Below are 22500 nucleotides of genomic sequence, written 5' to 3' on the forward strand. Positions count from 1 at the left end.
CACTCTCTCACCGTACTCAGGTACACCGTTGTCTCTGTCCAAAAAATATGTTATATCGCCTTTCAGGCGTCATGCCCTACATGTTACGTGTTGCTGTTGGCTAGGGACCCCTTGTAAAGCGTTTTGAGCACGTTTAGTGGATATTGCTCTATATAAAAGCTAAAGTTTAAGTTTGATAAATTCCATGTCAGAATGCAAGCTTGGTCATATTATATTTATCTATCACTGATTCAATCGTTGTTGGTTAAGGATGTTTTTGCTTATATCTTAACATCTCAAAAATCGCTATCATGAGTTTTAATACTCTTCAACAGTCGTAACGTCACTTCCTTACTTATGACGCATGGTAACTTAGTAACATTGGCTCTAAACTATCTGAACAATGGCGGACGCCCGTATGAAATATTTCCCCGGCGAGCATAAAAGCGTATCCAGAGGAAAAAACCCCATAAATTTGATCATGTTTTGACTTTTACACATTCTGATCACAAGGCATATGAAAAGTTCTAGCCAGCATGAAGAATAAAAAGTAATAGTTTTCTTTGTTTAGAACCAAGATGGCCTCCGTTGCCGGGTGGCGTGACATCAGACTACTGAATCTAATTGGCATCAATGAAATATACCAGGCATTATTTTTCAATTTAAGGTAATTCCAGCCAACATCTGTTATAGTAACTTCTCCCCCCACCCAAACACCCCACCCTCCCCGTCCGCCCTGGAAATTACGAAGTTCCATAATTTCATGACGGCATGTCTGTTTTGTTATAATGTTTATTTACCTATCTCGCTCCAGACAGGAGTGAATGGCGACAGTTTCTTCTGGTCGAAGTTGTTGAAGAAATAATCTGCGAGGACCGCTCCTGGTAGGTTGGCCAGAATTACGCCGGTCACGAGGTAGATTACAGTGTGAACCTGGAAGTAGTTTGGGGGGTGGGGGGGGGGGGTGGAGGTGGGGGTTAAAGGAGTGGGTTAAATTGGGGGGGGGGGGAGAGATTAATGTTACACCTGAGACTGATGGGAACGTAAATCGGAATGAAAAGAGAAAGAATACTAACATTAGGCTTCAACAGTTGTGACGTGACGTCACTTCCTTCGTAATAACGCATAGTAACTTAGTAACTGGTTCTAAACGATCGGAACAATGGCGGACGCCCTTATGAAATACTTCTCTGACGATGCATAAAAGTGTATCCATAGGAGAAAAACATCATGTTTTGACTATTATAAATTTTGATCACATGACATGTGAAAATGGTCTAGCCAGCATGAAGAATAAAAAGTACCCATTTTCTTTGTTTAGAACCAAGATGCTCGTTGCTGGGCGGACGTGACATCAGACTATTGAATCCTATTGACACTGCAGAGTTGTGGCAAGCGGAGGGAGGGGGATACCATTCATGGACGCTCAAATTAAACAGTGGGAGACCTTTGTCACATTAGCCAGACAAGGGAAAGAAAAAAAAAGAAAGCCTACAATGAAATACTGTTAAATTTTTAATATTGACAGACAAAGATCTGGAAAAGTGTGTTTGAAACAGTGCCAGACAAAGAACCCCCCCCCCCCCCCCCCCCCAAAAAAAAAAAAAAAAAAAAAAAAAAAAAAAAACAAAAAAAAAAAAAAAAAAAACAAAAAAACAAAACAAAAACAAAAACAAAAAAAACAGAACAAAACAAAACAAAACAAAAAACAAAACAAAACAAAAACAAACAAAAACAATAAAAAACAACAATAAATATCCCCTTAAAAATAACTTCCCCCAGTTGCGGCAGGCTGATGTCCTGGATGTTTGATTTTCATAAAATGCGACTTGTTGATCATTTCACCAGAGCACCTCAATTGCATTCAATAGTCTAATGTCAAATCGCCCAGCAACGGCGGCCATCGTGGTTCTAAACAAAGAAAATCGGGTCTTTTTATTTTTCATTCTGGCTCCAACTTTTCATATGTCTTGTGATCAGAATGTGTAAAAGTCAAGACATGATCAGCTATAATGTTTTTTTTTTCCCCTCTGGATACACTTTTATGCTCGTCGGAGAAATATTTCATAAGGGCATCCGCCATTGTTCGATAGTTTAGAGCCAGTTACTAAGTTACCATGCGTCATTACGAGGGAAGTGACGTCACGACTGTTGAAGCGTATTGTCGTTTTCATCTTTACACGAAAACATCGTGACTCAGCGGTACGGTCTTTGATTCGTGCCCGAAAGGTACCGAGTTCGATCACCCGCCGCTGCGCTGTGTGGCCTTGAGCAAGTCACCTCTCACTCACTCACTCACTCACTCACTCATCCAATCCTCTCCGGGCCTGCTAGCACTTGAGGCGATGCAAGGGTTCTCCACCTGGTCCTGTCAGTCGGCAGCTATCTTTGGGGCCATCGCGAGGGACAGACATCTCTGTTTTAGGTCCCTCTCTATGGTACGTCTCCAAGTCTCCTTGGGGCGGCCTCGCTGCGCTTCCTCTTTCCTTGGGGTGTCCATCGCCGAGCCTGTCTTATCAGTGTTTCATCGGGTCTGCGGCAGACATGCCCCAACCATTGCCATCTTCTCCTTTTAATGAGACTCTCCCTAGCTCAATTTGCGGCGCTGCATTGCGGCTGACGCCTGGGTTATTCCAGTCTTCCCTTGGAATAGATCCTAGAGACAAATTTCCCTCTATGGGATCAATAAAGGGAATTTTATTTATTTTTATTTAAATAATAATAAAGATGGCTGGGCCGTCTCTATGTGGAAGCTTGCCGTGAATGTGTGCGTCACTTCGAGTTTGTCTGACTGTTTCTATTATCCAGTTAGTAATCTGCCTCCATAAATCTCTGTCTAGTGCAAGTTTTCTGAGCTTTAGAATGTCATCATGTGTGTTAAGGTGCATTTATTTAAATAATAATAATAATAATAATAATAATAATAATAATAATAATAATAATAATGCACATTTATATTGCGCAACCTATCCACTTGGTTGGAGGCTCTGGGCACATTACAAACACAAGGACACATGAATATAGCTTTCCAATCCATACCATAAGGGATTGAATACTTTTTGTCAAAGAATATGATCAACTAAGATCATTTAGAAAGGCGACGTCTTCAATGTATTCAATCTGATGTGTGATTCGTCAATAGTTTGTATTAAACAGTTGAATCATTGGCTGGTAGATTTGAATGGATTGGAATGTCATTACGCAAAATAATCATCTTTTTATCTTTTTAAATACATACTTACATAGGACCAGGCCGTTGCCAGGAACAAGCCCACGGTGTAAATTCTATTCAAAGTGCTCCGCGGAAGATTGAAATAGCTGTTTGTTAGCTTCTTGAAAGGATCATAGTCCGTATCCACCCGGGAGGCCTGAATACCCTCGTTGATGTATTCCCCTACAAACACAGCGTCCTCAACCGACTCCGCGTCAGGTTCACTTTCATCTCGAATCTCCCGGGACCGGAAGCGCACGGCTGCCTTGTTGAAAATGTTGTATACAGCATGCACAATTGGGTTTTGATTTACCGACGGGTCTCTATTCTGCATGATTTCAACTCTCTTGCCCATATCAAAAGGACCTGGCATGGAGACGTCCATCCTTGTCACTATATTATTATTAGTAGTATTCAAATATAATATACGTTGTTCTCTGGGTGATAGAAATGAGTGAAATACACTAGAACCGTAGCCATCGTTATGTTATAGCCTGACACTGAAAACCAAAAGGACTGGCATTTTGACGTCATTATTTGTTGTTTTTTTTTTTTGCACCGCCTAGTGAGTTGTCGTTAGTGATGCTCATGGCAACAAGTTATTTCATTGGTTGAACTATTGAATAAAACTCACGATTTGTTTTCTTTTGTGGCCAAAGACTGGCATTTTGACGTCATTTTTTGGTCAGTGTCAGGCCATAACTTTACGAAGGCCACGCTAGAACACACCAACAACGAATATGCTTAATACGAATAGATCGAAAAGACCAACACATTGTTCTCTGCCTTCTTTGTTTTTTTTTGTTTTTTTTTTTTGCAATTATCATTTCAATAACATAAATAACTATTGCTAATTAAAAAGATTCACTGATAAAAAAGAACTCGTTCTAGAATTTATATCAATTTATATTTTCACCGTGGATATTTTGTCAGGCGTTTATTTATTCAATTTGTCACCATATAGAAGAAGCATTTCAAAAACCCTAGAACAAACCTTGATAGTTAAAAAATTCCTAATTTGACCATTGTTTTGATTCTCGGTCGCCATTTTGATTTGTGAAGTACTGAAAGGTAGTGCAAAGCCGTCCTATTTTTATTTTTTTTTCTATTTGGGTTAGCTCGAGGTCGGATGATTTTTTTTTCTCAATTAGGCTTAGTTATACGTCTTATTATAGGTGATAGGGTGTTTGTTTTTCCTTTTAGGGTTAGTTAAAGGTACTAGGTTGTATTTTTTTCTTAGGATTAGTTCAGGGAATATTTGGGATATTTCTCTTAGCACGAGGAGCTTTCGGAAGGCCTCCCCGACTCGGATCTACTTATAGTTACTGACAGGTCTGAAAACCCAAATTCTTATGGGGCTCATTGTTGAGATGGAAGTACTCTCAAACCAATGTGAAATGTTAATCAAGCCCATAATTGCCTACGGGAGAGGCCTCCTGAAAGCTCCTCCATCCCCAGTATTCTTTTTTAAAAAATATAATGTTCTATTAGAGGATTTGGGATGGGGGAAACTTTTAAAAAAAGTCTCCCCCCTCCCGAACCCCCTACTAGAACATTATAAAAAAGTTTCCCCCCTCCCAAACCCCCTACAAGAACATTACAAAAAAAAAAAGAAAAGAATACTGGGGATGTAGGAGCTTTCGAAAGGCCTCCCGCTACGGTTATCAGACCTGCCAATAAGAGCACTTTGGTTTAGAGTCACGTACGTTGATTTGGGGTATGGGATTATTTGTATCACATACATTCATAAATAAATAAAAATGAAATGCCTTTCTTTAGTTATAGATACTCACACTGCGGTCTCTCATATAACCTCAATTGTGTTGGAAGAGACCTAAAGCAACAAACAAACAAAAAAAAAAATAGATACTCACAATTATTTTAACATTCTGAATTATGAATTTAAAAAAAAGCTTGATAAAATAATGAAATAAATAATGACTTTAGAAACCACCAGCCATCATTATGAATATGAAAGAAATACGTGCATGATTTATTTAATTATTGCCTATCTATTACGGTTTTGACAAAACAAACAGACTGTTCGTATCTATTCTTTGAATAGTGATAACAGACACGTTCAATAACAAAGGAAATGCTCTTTAGCACCGTTCTCTAATTTCCTGTTTTACCAACAAAGATAAATAAATAAATAAATCAATTAATAAAAAAAAGATCATAATAATGATAAAAAATCTCGATGTTATTAACCACAGATTGCACGTCTTCTGGCGACCTCCCCATGTCTTGGTAGACGTGTTGTTATTTACAGGTCTGAGAATCCGAATTGTTATGGTCTCATTGTTGTATTAAAAAAAATAATTCCTTTATTCATCCCATAGAGGGAATTTGTCTCTAGGGTCTATTCCAAGGGAAGACTGGAATAACCGAGGCGTCAGCCGCAATGCAGCACCGCAAATTGAGCTAGGGCGAGGTGACTTGCTCAAGGCCGCACAGAGCAGCGGGTAATCAAACTCGGTATCTTTCCGGTAAGAAGCAAAGACTGTACCCCTGAGTCACGCTAATGAATATTACACACTATAACCAACGAAAAGTATTGTCCATTACGATAATGTTAAGTCAAGTGCATAAATTGCCTCCGGAATCAGACCTGAAAATAAGTGCACGTCGGTCTCGGCCTACGTTTACACATTTGAAGGTCTGGTAGATGAACGCAATTATGGGCTTGATTGAACATTGTTGTAATAGACAATAATTTGCGTTGGTTTGAGAGTATTTCCATATTAAAACCATGAGACTGTAACAATTCGGTTATCAGACCTGCAGATAAGTACACGTTGGTCTTTTATGGTGTCAAAACGAGGCTGAATGGACATGCTTGTATTGTATGTTTGTTTAAATTATAATTATTTTTTTCTTGCTCCGCCTATCTTTTATCGACAGCCCCAGCCCCCTCTTCCCAGTAAGGCAAGGAGTTCTAGTTTTCCTTTCTTTGCTAAATTACCAAAAAGAATTAAACTCTCTTTTGGTTATGGGATGAACCAGGCGGAATTCGCAATTTCAGTTTAAATAAGACAGATTTTTATGATTAATTCTAGCCATAAGGAGAAAAAAAAATCCTTTAAATAGTCAACAATGCACTTTTTTATAGTTGGGAAGATAAGATAGACCATCTCCAGAATGATATCACCATGCTTACTATACAGCTCAGAAAAATGAGTGGATCAGGCACTTATGTTGATAAAAACAGAAAATGAAGTGAAAAGAAAAGTGCCAGAAGACAATGGCGATTGGGGCTCGAACCCACAACTTTACTGATACGACAATTCCCCCTGGCCGTGGGAGGGACGCTATGCAGTCGACGCCATCCACCGCTCCTGAAATTTTTATTCTCTATTGTCTTCTGGCACTTTTCTACTCACTTCATTTTCTGTTATTTACAACACATAACTCATTTACTATCCAGCGTCGTCCTAATTGACGTTGGCTGCCCGCATCTGTGATGACAAAAGTCTGCCCATTCTCTTCGTCTGCTGACGGTATCATATAATTCTCGTCCATTCATCTCTGTCCATTCTAGGATTTTTTTTATGTCACTAGGCCGATGTCTTTCCCTTCTTCGTTTGCCCTCCATATTCCCCTGTATCACATCTTTCATCAGCGTGCATGGGTTTCGGCATAATATATGACCGAAAAAAACTGAGTTTTCTCCATTTGATTACATTTAATACACAACTACATATATGAAAAAGACTCATTCAAACACACAAAACATTGGGCAAACATTACAAGGTGTGTAATTATGTTTATTGAATTTATTCAAGATGTGTTTGTGTGAGATTATCCTCAATCTATATTTACTTGGGACCAACAATTCGAAATGGTATAACATATTAATATTAGTAGTTCTAAGCAGTGCTCTTTTTAATTCAGAAAAGTGAGTGGAGCAGGCACTTATATTGGTAACAACAAAAGATGAAGTGAGTAGAAAAGTGCCAGAAGACAATAGAGAATAAAAAATTTTTTCGCGGCGGTGGTGGGGTTTGAACCTGCGACCTTATTGGTACGACAACTCCGCCTGGCAGGTGAGAGCGTGGCTCTACCGTGTGAGCTATTCACGAATACAAAACTATTCGTATCAAACCCAAGTCATATTTCTAGAGCTCTCTCTCTCACCCACTTCTGGAGACCGCCGGTTCGCTCGCACACAACCATCGCGAAGTTATTTGACCAGCAGTTAAGCTTAATAGCCAATATTCTCAACACAAACATATAACATAGAAACGATTGAGACATTGAGTATGCTCCGGTATATGGGGTGAATTTGTAATTCAGGAAAGTGAGTGGAGCAGGCACTTATGTTGGTAACAACAAGATATGAAGTGAGTAGAAAAGTGCCAGAAGACAATAGAGAATAAAATTTTTTATTCTCTATTGTCTTCTGGCACTTTTCTACTCACTTCATATCTTGTTGTTAAGCAGTGCTCTATGGCTTGTGCAATAAAAACCGTCCAGCCATTCGAAATAACTCGTTATGAATATTTTAACATCAAACAATCATAATATTTGTGATTTTTTTTAATTGCAAAAATATTTCGGCATCAAAATATGCTGCTTTGAACAATTTCTAAATCTTTAGATTTGAGTTGAGAAATGGAAATCTGAGAAAAAAATTGAATGAAACAATGCAAGACAAAGCAGAGAGAAAGATACAGAATTCCTGGTATTTGTCTCTGCTTTGTCTCCCACTGTTTTATACAAACTATTTCCGCTCTTAACCCTACAGCAGTGCCTGCTCTTTAATATGTCACTTTATCACTCTCCTTACCAACCATTGTAAAATGATCACATTTGTTACGATATTATGTTCTCATTCTGATTTCTTTTCTCAATCACATCATTTAAAGAAAACATTTTGTTATAGCTATAAAAACGTGACACTGTCTTGTAGAGCTTGAAGAATATTATATAATAATATAGAATGTGCTTTTTGCTTTTCTATTTGAATAAGTAAATCTATTTTTGTTTAGGGTGGGTGTGAAATTTTGGGTAAATTTCTGAAAATCTATGGTAAGAAAGTTAATATTTCCAATCCGTCATGGCCGTATTGGATTTCCTTTGGATGAATAAAGTATTATTATTATTATTATTATTATTATTATTATTGTTATTATTATTATTATTTATTATTATTATTATTATTATTATCATTATTATTTTTATTATTTTCATTATTATTATTATTATTATTATTATTATTATTATTATTATTATTATTATTATTATTATTATTATTATTATTATTATTATTATTATTATTATTATTATTATTATTATTATTATTATTACTCTTATTATTATTATTATGATTATTATTATTATTATTATTATTATTATTATTATTATTATTATTATTGTCATTATTATTATTATTATTATTATTATTATTATTATTATTATTATCATCATCATTATTATTATTACTATTATTATTTAAATGTCACACTATGTGAGGCTTGATAAGCTGGAACATTTTCGACATCCCCTCCCTACCCAATCATTCATAACATTGTCTTTCTATCTTAACACTGCATTACCTCTTTCTATTTGTTGAAACCGCATTTTTATCATTCTGTTAAAATTGATGTAATTTTGTATGAAACCGACTTTATACCATTTCGATGAGCTGGGGTCACACATAATGTATTTACAATAATTGAGGATCGTATTTATCATCTTATCCTTTGCATTCTGTAATTTGGGCGTCAGGTTCTTATTTTTTATCCTTGTATCCGGACAACATGGCTGACACCTGTTGACATTGAGCTTCGGCTCAGTGGATAGTCTTATGTTTCCATTTATTCACTGTGTGGAATCTTTAATTTTTACCTGATGTGGACTAATCTTAATATTGGAACTTTTAACTTAAGATCTATTAAAAGTAACATTCGAAAGGAACAACTGTGTCAAGATTTAGAAAGTTATAAAATCGATGTGTTGTGTTTACAAGAGACGAAGATCCAAGATGGCGTCGACCAAACAATAAATGGTCACAGACTGCTGTGCTTTGCTTCCAGTTCACCTCACTATGGATGTGGATTTCTCATAAATAAAAACTGCAGGGATTTGACTAGTGACGAATGGAATGTTTCGGACAGAATATGTGTTCTTGAGCTTAAGTGTAAGATCAATTCAAGGAACCAGAATAACGATAATAAAGACGATCACGGTAAGAAGACGTTCACTATCTCAATCGTAAATGTTTACGCACCAACAAGTCAACGCGCAAAACAATACCCAGAGGAAACTGATAAATTTTACAAAGACCTAGACGATACACTGAACAAAATAGGAAACAAATCAATATTAATAATTGCTGGAGATTTTAATGCTAAAGTAGGAAAACGTCTCGACGGTGACACACTATGTTTAGGATCATACTCAAAAGGAAAACGTAACGATAACGGAGAAAAATTAGTCCAGTTCTGTGAACAGAGAAAACTTTTCATAACAAACAGTGCTTTCAACCACCCATCAAGACACCAGACAACATGGGTAGGACAAAGGAAAGACTAAACCCAAGACAAAATGATAACAATCACAACCAAATAGACATATCATATGTCGACACCGCCATAAACACTACTCAACCAACTCGCGATCATACGGTGGTACACTGCTAACATCCGATCACAAACTTGTAAAAACGAATTTCAACATAAATGTGTACAGACAACGAAGACAGAAAGGTAAAACGGCAGTCAAAATAAACACGGCAAAAATAGTAAATGAGCGAGAATGTCGCATTCATTACCAATATGAACTTAACTCAAGTCTATGGAAAATAAAGCAAAACAGCAATCCAAACAATGAATGGAAAGAGACGCAAGCGGCAATGAAATATGCGGGGGAAGAAAGTGCAGGCTCTATTAATACAACTAAGAACAAACCAAATCGAACGCCTAACATCGCTATTAACGATCTATCGCGGCAACAAAAAGAACTTAGGATCAGGATACAAAACACGAAAGACTCGGAAGAAATAATAAACCTGAAAACGGAACGAAACAAAATACTGCATTCAATTCGATCACTTACAACAAAACACAGAAACGAGGAATTAGACAAAAAAGTGGAAGACATAGAAAAGTCCAAAAATAACGCATCGTCTATGTTCAAAGCGACGAAATCTCTGAACCGAAAACCATTCGAGAACCCAAAACTACAGGATAAATTTGGCAAACAGACAACAAATCCCAACGATATCCTTGACATTGTAACTGACCACTTCCAGCAGAAATTTCACAAACAAGTCTCACAAATATCGCCCTTCTCAGGAAACCCTAGAGACCTAAACAACCGCATCACAACAACTGAAGTTAGAAATAGCATAAAGTGCCTAAACAATAACAGATCCCCAGGCGAAGATGAAATTCCCGCTGAATTGCTGAAATGCGGTACCCTCTCCCTGGATCTGAGCATTGCAAACATAATGAACAAAACATTTTCAACACACAAAGACTGGGACATAAACAGCGGTGTCCTAATTACAATACAAAAACCAGGAAAAACGAAAGGACCCGTAAACAACCTGCGCCCAATAACATTACTGAATACCATAAGAAAAACACTGTCAACTATTGTCCTCAACAGAATTAGACCGAAAATAGAAAAATATCTATCACATAGCCAAAGCGGGTTTCGCCAAGACCGAAGCACATCGGACGTTGTATGGACACATAAATGGTTGGCAGCAAAGGCACTCAAAGAAAACATATCCATAATAATAACCGGAATCGATATGTCCGCAGCCTTTGATACGATCGACAGAGGAAAACTTTTGGAGATATTAACAGAAATAGTAGACGAAGACGAGCTCCGAATAATCCGATTTCTCCTCAGCAACACAAAGATACAACCAAGGATATACGGGGCCACAAAACAGACGCAGTTCGAAAGTAACATTGGGACCCCCAAGGAGATAGTCTGAGCCCGATTCTGTTCACAATATACTTAGAACACGCTCTGAAAGAAGTTCGAAAAGTCATTCCAAAACCAACGACTCATATTGAGAATGCAATCCCTAGAGAAATCGCCTATGCAGATGATGTCGATTTTATTGGATCAACACCAGCAAATATAGACATCATACAAAATACCCTCATGAAATATAACCTCCAAGTCAATGCCAATAAAACCGAATTTACAACAATATCGAGGAACAAAGAGGAATGGAAAAGAACAAAGAAAGTCGGCTCACTAATTGGAGACACCGAGGATGTACAAAGAAGAAAACAGCTATCAAACGCCGCACTCAGTAAACTCACCAATGTATGGATTAGAGGTGACAAAATAAAGAGAAAAACCAAACTGAAACTGTACCATGCTCTTGTAAAACCGGTACTTCTGTATAACTGCGGCACTTGGGCGTTGACAAAATCCGAAGAAGAACATCTGGATGCCTTCCATCGCACACAGCTAAGAAGGGTACTGGACATCAAATACCCCAAAAAGATCTCAAATGAATCACTCTATAAGATCACAAAAGAAAGAACAATCTCCCTTGACATTTTACAACAACGATGGCAACTTTTCGGTCACATACTACGCAGGGACAAAAACATACCAGCAAACCAAGCCATGTCGGGATACTTCCAAAAACACGGGAACCTTTTCAGAGGAAGACCGATCACAACACTCCCTGTGATCCTAAACAAAAACCTCACAACACTTGGACAAAGCATTAGTCTCAACGGCAGGGGACCTTGAAAATCTGAGAACCCTAGCAGAGGACCGGCAATATTGGAGACACCTCACACAGGAAATACTGGAAACAGCCAAGGCGACCCGATCTTTCGGTCGAGACGCGAAAGGCATCTAAGTCAAGTAAGTCAAGTCAAGTATCCGTAAGGACGAAGCGGTGGCTCACACCTGAAATAAAGTAATGTACAGTCACAGGGGCTATGATACTTGAAGCCTTTACGGGCAAGATGCAAATCATAACCTAACCAAACAGAAAATTCTCTCGTCTTTTACCTGAATGTTAAAGAATAAAAATACACATTAATTGGACTTCCTTTTTTGATCCCCAAGCGAAAAATTTCTTTATGGTTTATATATAGAGAAAATACAAAGGCAATCCTTGCGGAAATAAATGTATTATTATAGAATAAATAATGTAATAACATTTACTTTATTGATACAAGGTAAGCAGTTGTTTTTTTTTTTTTTGTTTTTTTTTTTTGGGAGGGGGGGGGGGGGGTTCTTAGGGCCATTCTCGTGATGTGACCTCAGTGCAGCATCGCAAAGTAATCAATGGTCAAAGAAAAAAATCGAGTTGGAACCCGGGTTTTCAGAATGGAAGTGTAATGGCTAATCTACTCAAGCCACTTGCAAGAAATATTTATTAATTATTTTGTATACAAACCTGGGGCTTGTGTCTGGTTTATCCGAGTCATCGGCGATCAAGAATTGAGATGCCAGTTTGTGGTAGCCTTCCATGATTGTGTCAAACGTGTACACGAACTGGCCATCTACTGTGACGTCATTCTCCACATTACTGTCGCAGTTGCCACAGAGTCCTTTTGTGGTACCTCTGTAGTTACCGCTCATCCTCACGACAGCCTGGGTGAGATGAAAAATTAAATGGATTATTTTTTTGTAAAAGACATAACATTAACCCTCTCCTTTTACCAACTATAGGAAAATCGTCACATTCGTTACGATACAACCAACATTTTTCTTATTCAATTTTCTTCTGTACATCATCAAATTTAAAGAATATGAACAGTGTGTTGTATAGCATGTTTTGCTAAAGAAATTATGTATGGCAAGAACTAACTGCTATTTTGTTTGAATGATAAAAAATATATTTTTGTGTTAGTTGGGTGTGAAGTTTCGGGGACAATCATGAAAATGGCTGGTAAGGAGAGGGTTAAATGAAACCAAAAGTATACAAGAACTGGCCATCTACTCTGACGCCATTATCAACATCACTGTCGCAGTTAGCACAGATTCCTTTTCTTGTGTTTCCACTGGGTCCACTTTTCATGAACGCGGTCTAGCGCTTAGTCTCTGACTATCTCTGACTTTAGTCAAGGACTTGAAAAAATCGGATTTTATGTGAGCTGACTAAACAAGGTGGAGAGTAAAATCACAACTTCGGACTAAGTTTGGCCAAGTTTTAGTCATTTCTGCTGAGGCAAGACTTCATACTTTAGCCTGAGACTAGTTACTATTCGGAAAGATTATACGTCGGTTACGAATGGCAAAGGCAAAAAGCGTCATGTTGCTATTGACACTGGCTTTAAAAACTAGACTATAAGATAAGTGCAGATCGTCGAAAGTATGAGTAAAAACAAAAAAAAAAAGGGTTTGCGTCAAAGAACAACCAAATAAAAAATGATTAGAAATTATAGGGGAGACAAACATTATTCTGCTGACTGAAATAATATAATTAATCAGAACGCACTTTCTCTTTTGTTTGTTTATTATTATTTTTTTTTGGGTTCAATTTCTTTGAGTTTCACTCACTGTCCGTGTACGTCGGTCTCAACGAAACTTCCATTGGCCTAAATATAGAATTGACAGTTGACATGGACATCATTGCAGTCTATAACAGTCGATAGTCAATGTCATGTGATTCATCATGGCAAAAGTAAGTTAAAATATGAAAAAAGAACGAAATATTATATATATATATATACCGCATGTGTTACTAATTTCCTCTTTGGAAATATTTTGCGTTGAAATTGTGAAGGCGGGAATCTTGTCTGCTATTGTGTACTAGAGAGCGTGATGTTACCAGCATAAAACAACCTAATTATTCACCGTCCTTACAACGCCCACTTCTAGGCAAGAGACTTGCTAGTCCGAGACTAAAAAGCGTTCTTGAAATCCGAGTTGTTTAGTCACTTGTTCCGTTTAGGTTTAAGAATGCCAAGTCATTTACTAGACTAGTAAATTACTATCTAAATCAAGTCCTGGTTCATGAAAACGGGACATGGAATCACCGCTTGCTTTTACAACAGCTTAAAGCGATAGACCGCACAGATGATTTATCTAAAATATATTACATCTTTAAAATCTTACAAGAAAAATGTTTCGGTCTCAGTCGGTTATTCAGATCAAACATCAAAGAAAAATATGCTGCTTCTCCGTAATTTGAAGAAAATAAAACATGTTTTAAACATTCTGTCCCAAAAACCCATTCGATATATTTTTACATAGCAGGTGTGGCTCATGAATTTTATTTTAATTTAAAACACAACGGAGGCTTCATGGTGTAAGGAATAGACGTAGTTCTCCAACGACACACTGCTTTCTGTTGACACAAAATTTGTTTATGAAATATTATAAGATAAAAATAAAACTGCGCTTGTTGGTTTTTTGCTTGTCATGGAAAACATTAATTTCCGTCTAAACGTAAAATAGTCCTCCAGAGCCATTGTGCCCATGGAGCCGGAGTTTATCCCGGTTTCTATAGCGTGAAACAGACAAAAGCAACTGCTTGCTATCCTTAGGATATCCGCCAGATCTAACTGAGTCGTCTACCCATTCACTGTTGTGGGACAAGGAAGTCAGAAAAAATATTTGACTCTGTATTGGATTTTTTTCATGCAATCAAAATCTCCCCTTAAATTTCATATTTCTCTGGTTATAAGTCTCTTCAATGAAACCACCGAATGGCAATAAAATTCTCAAAAAATATCGATTGGTCCCTGAGCATGTGAAGCGAGTGCTCTACCTACTGGCCTAACTATCCTCTAAACATAAATCATTTGTTTATTGTAAATGCAACATCTTGTATGAGAAAGATCTCTGGTGAGAAATAAATTTTACCCACCCGTTTATCTCCGTCGAAGGAGACATTGAGACCACAAGCCGTGGAGACGTTAGTCCATGTGCCATCAAATATAATGGTTATCTTGCCATTAGTAAAACCTGGGGCCATCGCATCACCGTTAAACTGTGGGCAAAGTGAAATTTATGAAGAGAGAATATAATATTGGTGGTGATTCAAATTTAGTTTTAGATTTTCAATGATACAAAATAGATTAAGATCAAAGTGATGATGTGCAGCTATGTGGTCTAGTAGTATGACATGCGCCGGGAGGGCCAGTGTTCGAGTACCGCTCTGGGCAGTTTAGTCATCATTAGAAAAGGCTTTTTACTCTTTTTCTCTCATCGTCTCAGGTTTAAAATGAGTACGTGGCCGGTAACAGCGTTTTTTTCTGTAGGAAAAAAAAATAATATCGCCTGACATGCGTCATGTATCGTCCTACATTTTAAGTGTTGCTGTTTGTTAAGGACTCCCGTAAAGCGCTTTGAGCACGTTTAGCAGAATTCTCGCCATATAAATGCTGCATCATTCTAATGTTAAAAAAACCCAAAAAACCAAGAAAAACAAAACAAATGTGGATCATTAATTGAAAAATGTGATTTAAGTCTTTAGTTTCATTATCTCGTGCCGACACTTGTACAAAAATAGAAATCGACTACTATGTCACTTAGGGACTGAACTAATAATTGTGAAACTTACGAATATCTTTCCTCCTCTGTGAATACGTATTGTATCCGTGGGGAGTCGAATATCCACGAGTCGGGTATAAGACTTATCTGGATGGTCTGACTTTGGCCTTTTTTCGTTCTTCACTTCGACTCTGTCACAAGAATAAATAATTAATAAATAAAATAATGCATCATTTCTAAAGCGCCCCATTCCACCAAAAGTGCTCGGAAGCGCTTATACAGTTCCTTGTGTGTGTGTGTGTGTGTGTGGGGGGGCTATAAATAGATTTCCAGCAACTGTTTCATCACGTCATAATACCGCTTGGAGACAGTGGGTCGCAGGTAGAGTTTATGAAAAAGGAAAAAAAATGTTGAGTAATAATAATAATAATAATAATAATAATAATAATAATAATAATAATAATAATAATAATAATAATAATACTTTATTGCATCCCAAAAAGGAAATTTTTTGTACAGACGTGTTATAATTTACACATAAGATAAAAATACAATGGAAATAGGATGTATATATATAAAAAAGGAGCAGCTCTATAACCAGAGCTGCGCTTTATAATATGAATAATTTCAACACTGTAAAATAGTTAAAACTGTCACTATAAATTGAACATTGAAAAGATTGCAAAACAAATAAATTAATAAATTAATATTTATATTTTTAAAAGTAAAAATGAGAAATAATTATATAAAATGATTATTGCTTGTTGTTATAAAGCCTAATACTGGACGGCAGAAAAGATTTTCGGTGTCTCTCTGTTTTCGTTGAAATAGAGAAAGGGCGACCACTTCTTTCTGACATAATAATTGATGGTCTTAGTGGATGATACTGGTCATTTAATATTTTAGTTATTTTATTTATACAAAATTTCTCGTATAAAAGATCTACATCGTCAACATCATTTATATAGCGTTTAATGGATTTTTTAATATTTGAATTTATTTTGTTCCTTTCCACTGCTAAGCAATTGCCTCCCCAAGCTGTTATACAAAATGACAAAACACTTTCGATTACTGCTCTATAAAATAATGTGCAGAGGGTTTTATCTATTCAAAACTGAGAGAGTTTCGATAAAAAATATGTACGTCTGCACATCTTATGCCTAATTATTTTCAAGTGTTCATCCCACTTGAGCCTGTCATCAATCGTTACACCAAGGTATTTGTAGTGAGGAACTCGCTGGACGAATTGGTCCTTTAATTTTAACGGTTCTATCGGTTCCTTCACTCTCCTAAAGTCAATCACTAGCTCCTTTGTCTTGCTTATGTTAAGCTCTAGGTGGTGGGCATCACACCAAGACACAAATCTATCAATTTCTTGCCTATAAGCCACTTCGTTGCCATTTGTTATGAGGCCTTGAAGAGCGGTGTCATCTGCAAACTTTATTAAAGGTACACTCAGGTTTTGACTTCTACAGTCATTCGTGTATATTGTGAATAATACAGGGGACAATACACAACCTTGAGGAGCACCAGTATTTGTAGTTATACAGGAAGATTTGTTTTGCCCTAATTGAACATATTGTGCTCTCTCCGTAAGAAATTCGAGCACCCAAGCAATTATATACTTGTTTAAATTCAGACTAGTCAATTTTTGAACAACCAACTGAGGTTGCATTGTATTGAACGCTGAAGAAAAATCTGCAAAAAGCAATCTGCAATAGCTCCTAGCGTGATCTAGATGCCTGTAGATGTTGTTTGTAAACAGCAAAATGGCATCCTCTACGCCACGTCCTGGTTTGTAAGCAAATTGATGACTATCACTCAATGGCATAAACTGATTCCTAATTTTAACAAGAACAAGTTTTTCTAAAGATTTCATGACTATTGAAGTCAGTGCAACAGGTCTGAGATCGTTCATAGTTTCAAGTTTTTCTTTTTTTGGAACAGGAATAATTTTTGAAGTTTTCCAAATTTCAGGGATTGAAACGCATTGGAGGGACCAGTTAAAAATATGTGTATAAATGGGGAAAGCTGGTGGGCACATTCTTTTAATAGTTTTCCTTTCAATCCATCCGGCCCAGCAGCCTTCCTCTCGTTTAGTTTCGAAAATACGAATCTCGTTTCCTCTTCACTGACCTCAATAGTCATTTCATCTTCCAAAGCCCTGTCTAATTTATGTTTTTCATTTTCAATATCAAATTTGTTTGCTGTGTCGAAACGTGAATAAAATTTATTTAAAGTTTCAATTTCGATATCTTCTGATATAATCGTGGGCTTTGGATTATAGTTCACAGCAGTTTTAAGCCCCCGCCACGTGTCCCTTATATCCCCAGAAGAAAAGCATTTTTCAATTTTATTTTTGTACTTGTCTCTACAACTGGATATTACCCTCTTTATCTCTTTTTGTTTTGTTTTCAGATCTTTTTTGTTTCCACTAGTATAGAGAGTTTTCTTTTGGTTCAATAAAAGTTTTAGATCTTTTGTTATCCAAGGCTTGTTGTTAGGATAATATTTTATTTCTTTTTTACAAGACACTAGCTGTTCACAGAATTTTAAATACTCACTCACACAGTCATTCAGCTCATCCACACTATCACATGATCCGATAAAAACATTCCAGTCAGTGCATTCTAAACAACCACGCAAATCTTCACACACACTTCCATTCCAGATCTGTACACTTTTCTTTACTGGTTTTACACGTTTAAAAACAGGGCGGTAGGTGGGGAGTAGCAAGAGCATGCAGTGGTCAGATAAACCTAATGGGGCACGGGGTAAACATTTATAACTATTTTTAATATTACACAGGAATAAATCTAATGTTTTTTTGTCCCTTGTCTCGCAGTCCACGTATTGATGAAGTCCCGGGAGAGTAAAATCGTTACATTGGTTAAAATCGCCAGTGACCATCAATACAGCATCGGGTGACTTAATTTGAATCAAACCTGCACTATGATATTGATGCGTTATCATTAAGAACGTGACATTTTGAGTTTTTAGTTGTTCTCAATTCCTTACCGATCCTTTTCAGAATGTTCCCAAAATAGCAGGCTTACCCAGTAGAAAAATTGATTTTTTAAACGCAAACAAGTTCTCCACAAAACAACTTTATGTTCTTGTTAATCAAACAAAGATCATTTTTCAAATGGAGATAAAGATAAAGGGAGTAAATCTGACACATGAATGAACAACACAATACTTTTGTATTGTTCCTTCATGAGTCAGATTTACTCCCTTTATCTTTATATCCATTTTATTGACTCATTTAGGCACCTCTATTTGTTTGTTCATTCTTCAAAGCTTGTGATGTACGAAATAAATCTGAATAAGAAAAATGTATTTTATGTCGTAACAAATGTGCCGATTTTGCTGTAGGTGGTAAGGAGAGGGTTAAGTTTGAAAAATATTCGCTGTTCATCGTTTTAACCATTGGGGAAAATCGATCAAAATTCTATTCACAAGAATAGAGCCTGATCTGATGACCAAATCATTTTTACTTTTTGGGGAGCTCGTTCAGGAAATCTTTCCGCTATTTTGACTGTTATTTAGTTTCAATGTCTTATTAATAGAATCGCAGATATGACAAGATCGTCGATTTAATCATCATCATCATCATCATCATCGTCATTACCATCATCATGATCATCATCATCATCATCATCATCATCATCATCATCATCATCATCATCATCATCATCATCATCATCATCATCATCATCATCATCATCATCATCATCATCATCATCATCATCATCATCATCATCATCATCATTATCATCATCATCATCATCATCATCATCATGATATTCATCATCATCATCCTAAACATAATCACAATCATCATCATTATTATTATCATCATCGTCATCATCATCATCATCATCATCATCATCATCATCATCATCATCATCATCATCATCGTAAACATTATCACCATCATCATTATTGTTATCATGATCATCGTCATCAACATCATCATCATCATCATCATCATCATTGTCATTGTCGTGATTGACATCATCATCTCCATAGGTATCATCACCATCTCATCATCATCAACATCATCATCATCATCATCATCATCATCATCATCTCATCATCATCATCATCATCATCATCATCATCATCATCATCATCATCATCATCATCATCATCACCACCACGTCCACCACCACCACCACCACCACCACCACCATCAACATCACCGTATCCAATAAAATAATTTCAGGAGCAACAACTCCATCTCCCATCATAGTCACGGAAAACGACATGGTGGCACAACCAACATTGGCCGTCCTCTTCCCGACACGTAAAACACCCACCCCGTATCCTCCAACCCCAATCATTGAACCAACGCCCCCACCACCCATACCACCAGCTCCAACTCCAAAACCACCAACACCACAACCACCAACACCACAACCACCTACACCGTCAGTGATGACTAAACCCTTCACACTACCAGGACCCCTACCTCCTCAAACACCGCCAGCCCCGAAACCACCCGTGCCAACACCACCAGCACCCACCCCATCTGCACCACAACCACCACAACCTCAACAGCCAACACTACCTCCACCAACACCACCGGCTCCAACTCCTCCCCCTCCAAGCCCCAAACCTTTGGCCAATCTACCCCTAGTTGTTGAACACGTCACGTATGAGGCAAAGCAACAACCTCCTCAGCCTAACCCAGGTAAGTAATGAGAGAGAAGAATAAAAACCTCGAGCATTTATGTAGCGCAATATCCTCTAAACGTACTCAAAGCGCTTTGCAAGATGTCCCTAACCAACAGCAAAACTACACATGCAGGAAGAGACATGACGCCTGTTAGGCGATAGTACTCTTTTTTCGACAAAGACAACGCTGTTAACAGCCAGGAACTCATTTTTACACTTTAGTACAGTGAGAGAATGTGAGTAAAAAGCCTTATCCAGGATCTCAACTATGCCCACTCAGAGCGGGACTCGAACCCTGGACCTTCAGATCCAAAGGAGATTGTCATACCGACCACATAACCACATAGCAGCACAAAAGCCCGGAGGTTCCATAAAATGTGACAATTCGTCTCAAAAAGTTATTAGATTTGGGTGGACCTGATGCTGAAAACTCAATGTTATGCTTGTGCCAAAAGACCGTATATTCAGAAAATAGTTTTATAGTAACACTTCAAAGTAATCCAAATAATTTTGCTATGAGATTTTGAAAAAAAAAACAGAGATAAACTCTACAAACTGGTGTGAAACGTCAAAGAGAGATTGGTATGATTTAATCATGTATATGATTTGGGAACGTTTCCTTTATCAGCAAAAATTAAGAAATACGTTTTCATTATATTTAATTATTATTTTGTTACCAAAGTCATGCAATTGAGAGTTTATTTACTGTAATGTTTGTTGCTAAAGCTATGTGAGTGAGAGTTTACTTACTGCCATTATTATTACCAGAGCTATGTGAGTGAGAGTTTGCTTACTGTTATTATTCTTATCATAGCCAAGCGAGTGAGGGCATATTTATTGTCATTATTGTTACCAGAGCCCCTGCGACTGAGAGTTTACTTACTATTAATATTGTGACTAGAGCCTTATGACTGAGAGTTTACTTTCCATCATTATTGTAGCCAGAGCCCTGCGAGTGAGAGTTTACTTACTATTATTATTGTAACCAGACCCTTATGAGTGAGAGTTTACTTACTGTCATTATTGTAACCAGAGCCTTATGAGTGAGAGTTTACTTACTGTCATTATTGTAACCAGAGCCTTATGATTGAGAGTTTACTTACTGTCATTATTGTAACCAGAGCCTTATGAGTGAGAGTTTACTTACTGTCATTATTGTAACCAGAGCCTTATGAGTGAGAGTTTACTTACTGTCATTATTGTAACCAGAGCCTTATGATTGAGAGTTTACTTACTATTATTATTGTAACCAGAGCCTTATGATTGAGAGTTTACTTACTATTATTATTGTAACCAGAGCCTTATGAGTGAGAGTTTACTTACTGTCATTATTGTAACCAGAGCCCTGCGTGTGATATTTGACTGATTGTTATTATAGTTACCACAGCCCTGCAAGCGAGATTAAATTTACTGTCTTTTGTAATTAACAAAAAAAAAAGAGAATGAAATTTTTTTGTATTGTCCTTATTTGTAACATGAGCCATGAGCACTTAATTCTAATATAGAGGTTCAAATTAATTTGCTGTATTTATTCGGTAGAACCATGTGAGTGCAAGGCTACGGGAGATCCCCATTATCGTACATTTGACGGAGCCAGACTTGAGATTTACGATTCTTGTAAATACATTATGGCTGAGACACTTCAGTCTGATTTCCCGTGTGCTTTCAGGTATGTTTTAGTAGCTAGTAGAAATAGTAGAACTATCAAAACTGGTCATTATTATTATTATTATTATTATTATTAATTATTATTATTATTATTATTATTATTATTATATTATTATTATTATTATTATTATTATTATTATTATTATTATTATTATTATATATTATTATTATTATTATTATTATTATTATTATTATTATTATTATATTATTATTATTATTATTATTATTATTATTATTATTATTATTATTATTATTATTATTATTATTATTATTATTATTATTATTATTATTATTATCATTATTATTATTATTATTATTATTATTATATTATTATTATTATTATTATTATTATTATTATTATTATTATTATATCATCATCATCATCATCATCATCATTATTATTATTATTATTATTATTATTATTATTATTATTATTATTATTATCTATCATTATTATTGTTCACTTTTTTAAAGACATCTCTATTTTTACTTACCCTCATCTACGTTGACATTTTTTTTTGTAACAAAGT

General features: G+C 36.4%; 2 protein-coding genes across 5 annotated transcripts in view; both read right to left on the reverse strand.

Moving 5' to 3' along the window:
- The window catches only part of LOC144959895 (uncharacterized), an 18189-nt gene extending 12887 nt beyond the window's left edge, over window positions 1–5302 (reverse strand). For 2 of the 3 annotated variants that reach the window (XM_078892737.1, XM_078892734.1), the window contains exons 1-3: window positions 4984–5302; window positions 3222–3627; window positions 780–912 (exon numbers count right to left, since the gene is read on the reverse strand). In XM_078892737.1, coding sequence (XP_078748863.1) covers window positions 780–912; window positions 3222–3575 — 487 coding nt within the window. In that variant the 5' untranslated portion in view covers window positions 3576–3627; window positions 4984–5302. The remainder of the gene's footprint in view (window positions 1–779; window positions 913–3221; window positions 3628–4983) is intronic. The other variant, XM_078892735.1, reaches the window with a different exon arrangement.
- The window catches only part of LOC144959896 (BMP-binding endothelial regulator protein-like), a 32460-nt gene continuing 14760 nt past the window's right edge, over window positions 4801–22500 (reverse strand). The window contains exons 3-6 of one of the 2 annotated variants that reach the window (XM_078892738.1): window positions 15693–15813; window positions 14997–15119; window positions 12579–12775; window positions 4801–5024 (exon numbers count right to left, since the gene is read on the reverse strand). In XM_078892738.1, coding sequence (XP_078748864.1) covers window positions 4970–5024; window positions 12579–12775; window positions 14997–15104 — 360 coding nt within the window. In that variant the 5' untranslated portion in view covers window positions 15105–15119; window positions 15693–15813 and the 3' untranslated portion in view covers window positions 4801–4969. Of the gene's footprint in view, window positions 5025–11767; window positions 12083–12578; window positions 12776–14996; window positions 15120–15692; window positions 15814–22500 lie in introns of those variants that run through there. The other variant, XM_078892739.1, reaches the window with a different exon arrangement.

Source organism: Berghia stephanieae, chromosome 14 (genome assembly GCF_034508935.2).
Source record: "Berghia stephanieae isolate SIO BIC M18660-M18661 chromosome 14, UCSD_Bste_1.3, whole genome shotgun sequence".
In the NCBI taxonomy this organism is placed as follows: Eukaryota; Metazoa; Mollusca; class Gastropoda; order Nudibranchia; family Aeolidiidae; genus Berghia; species Berghia stephanieae.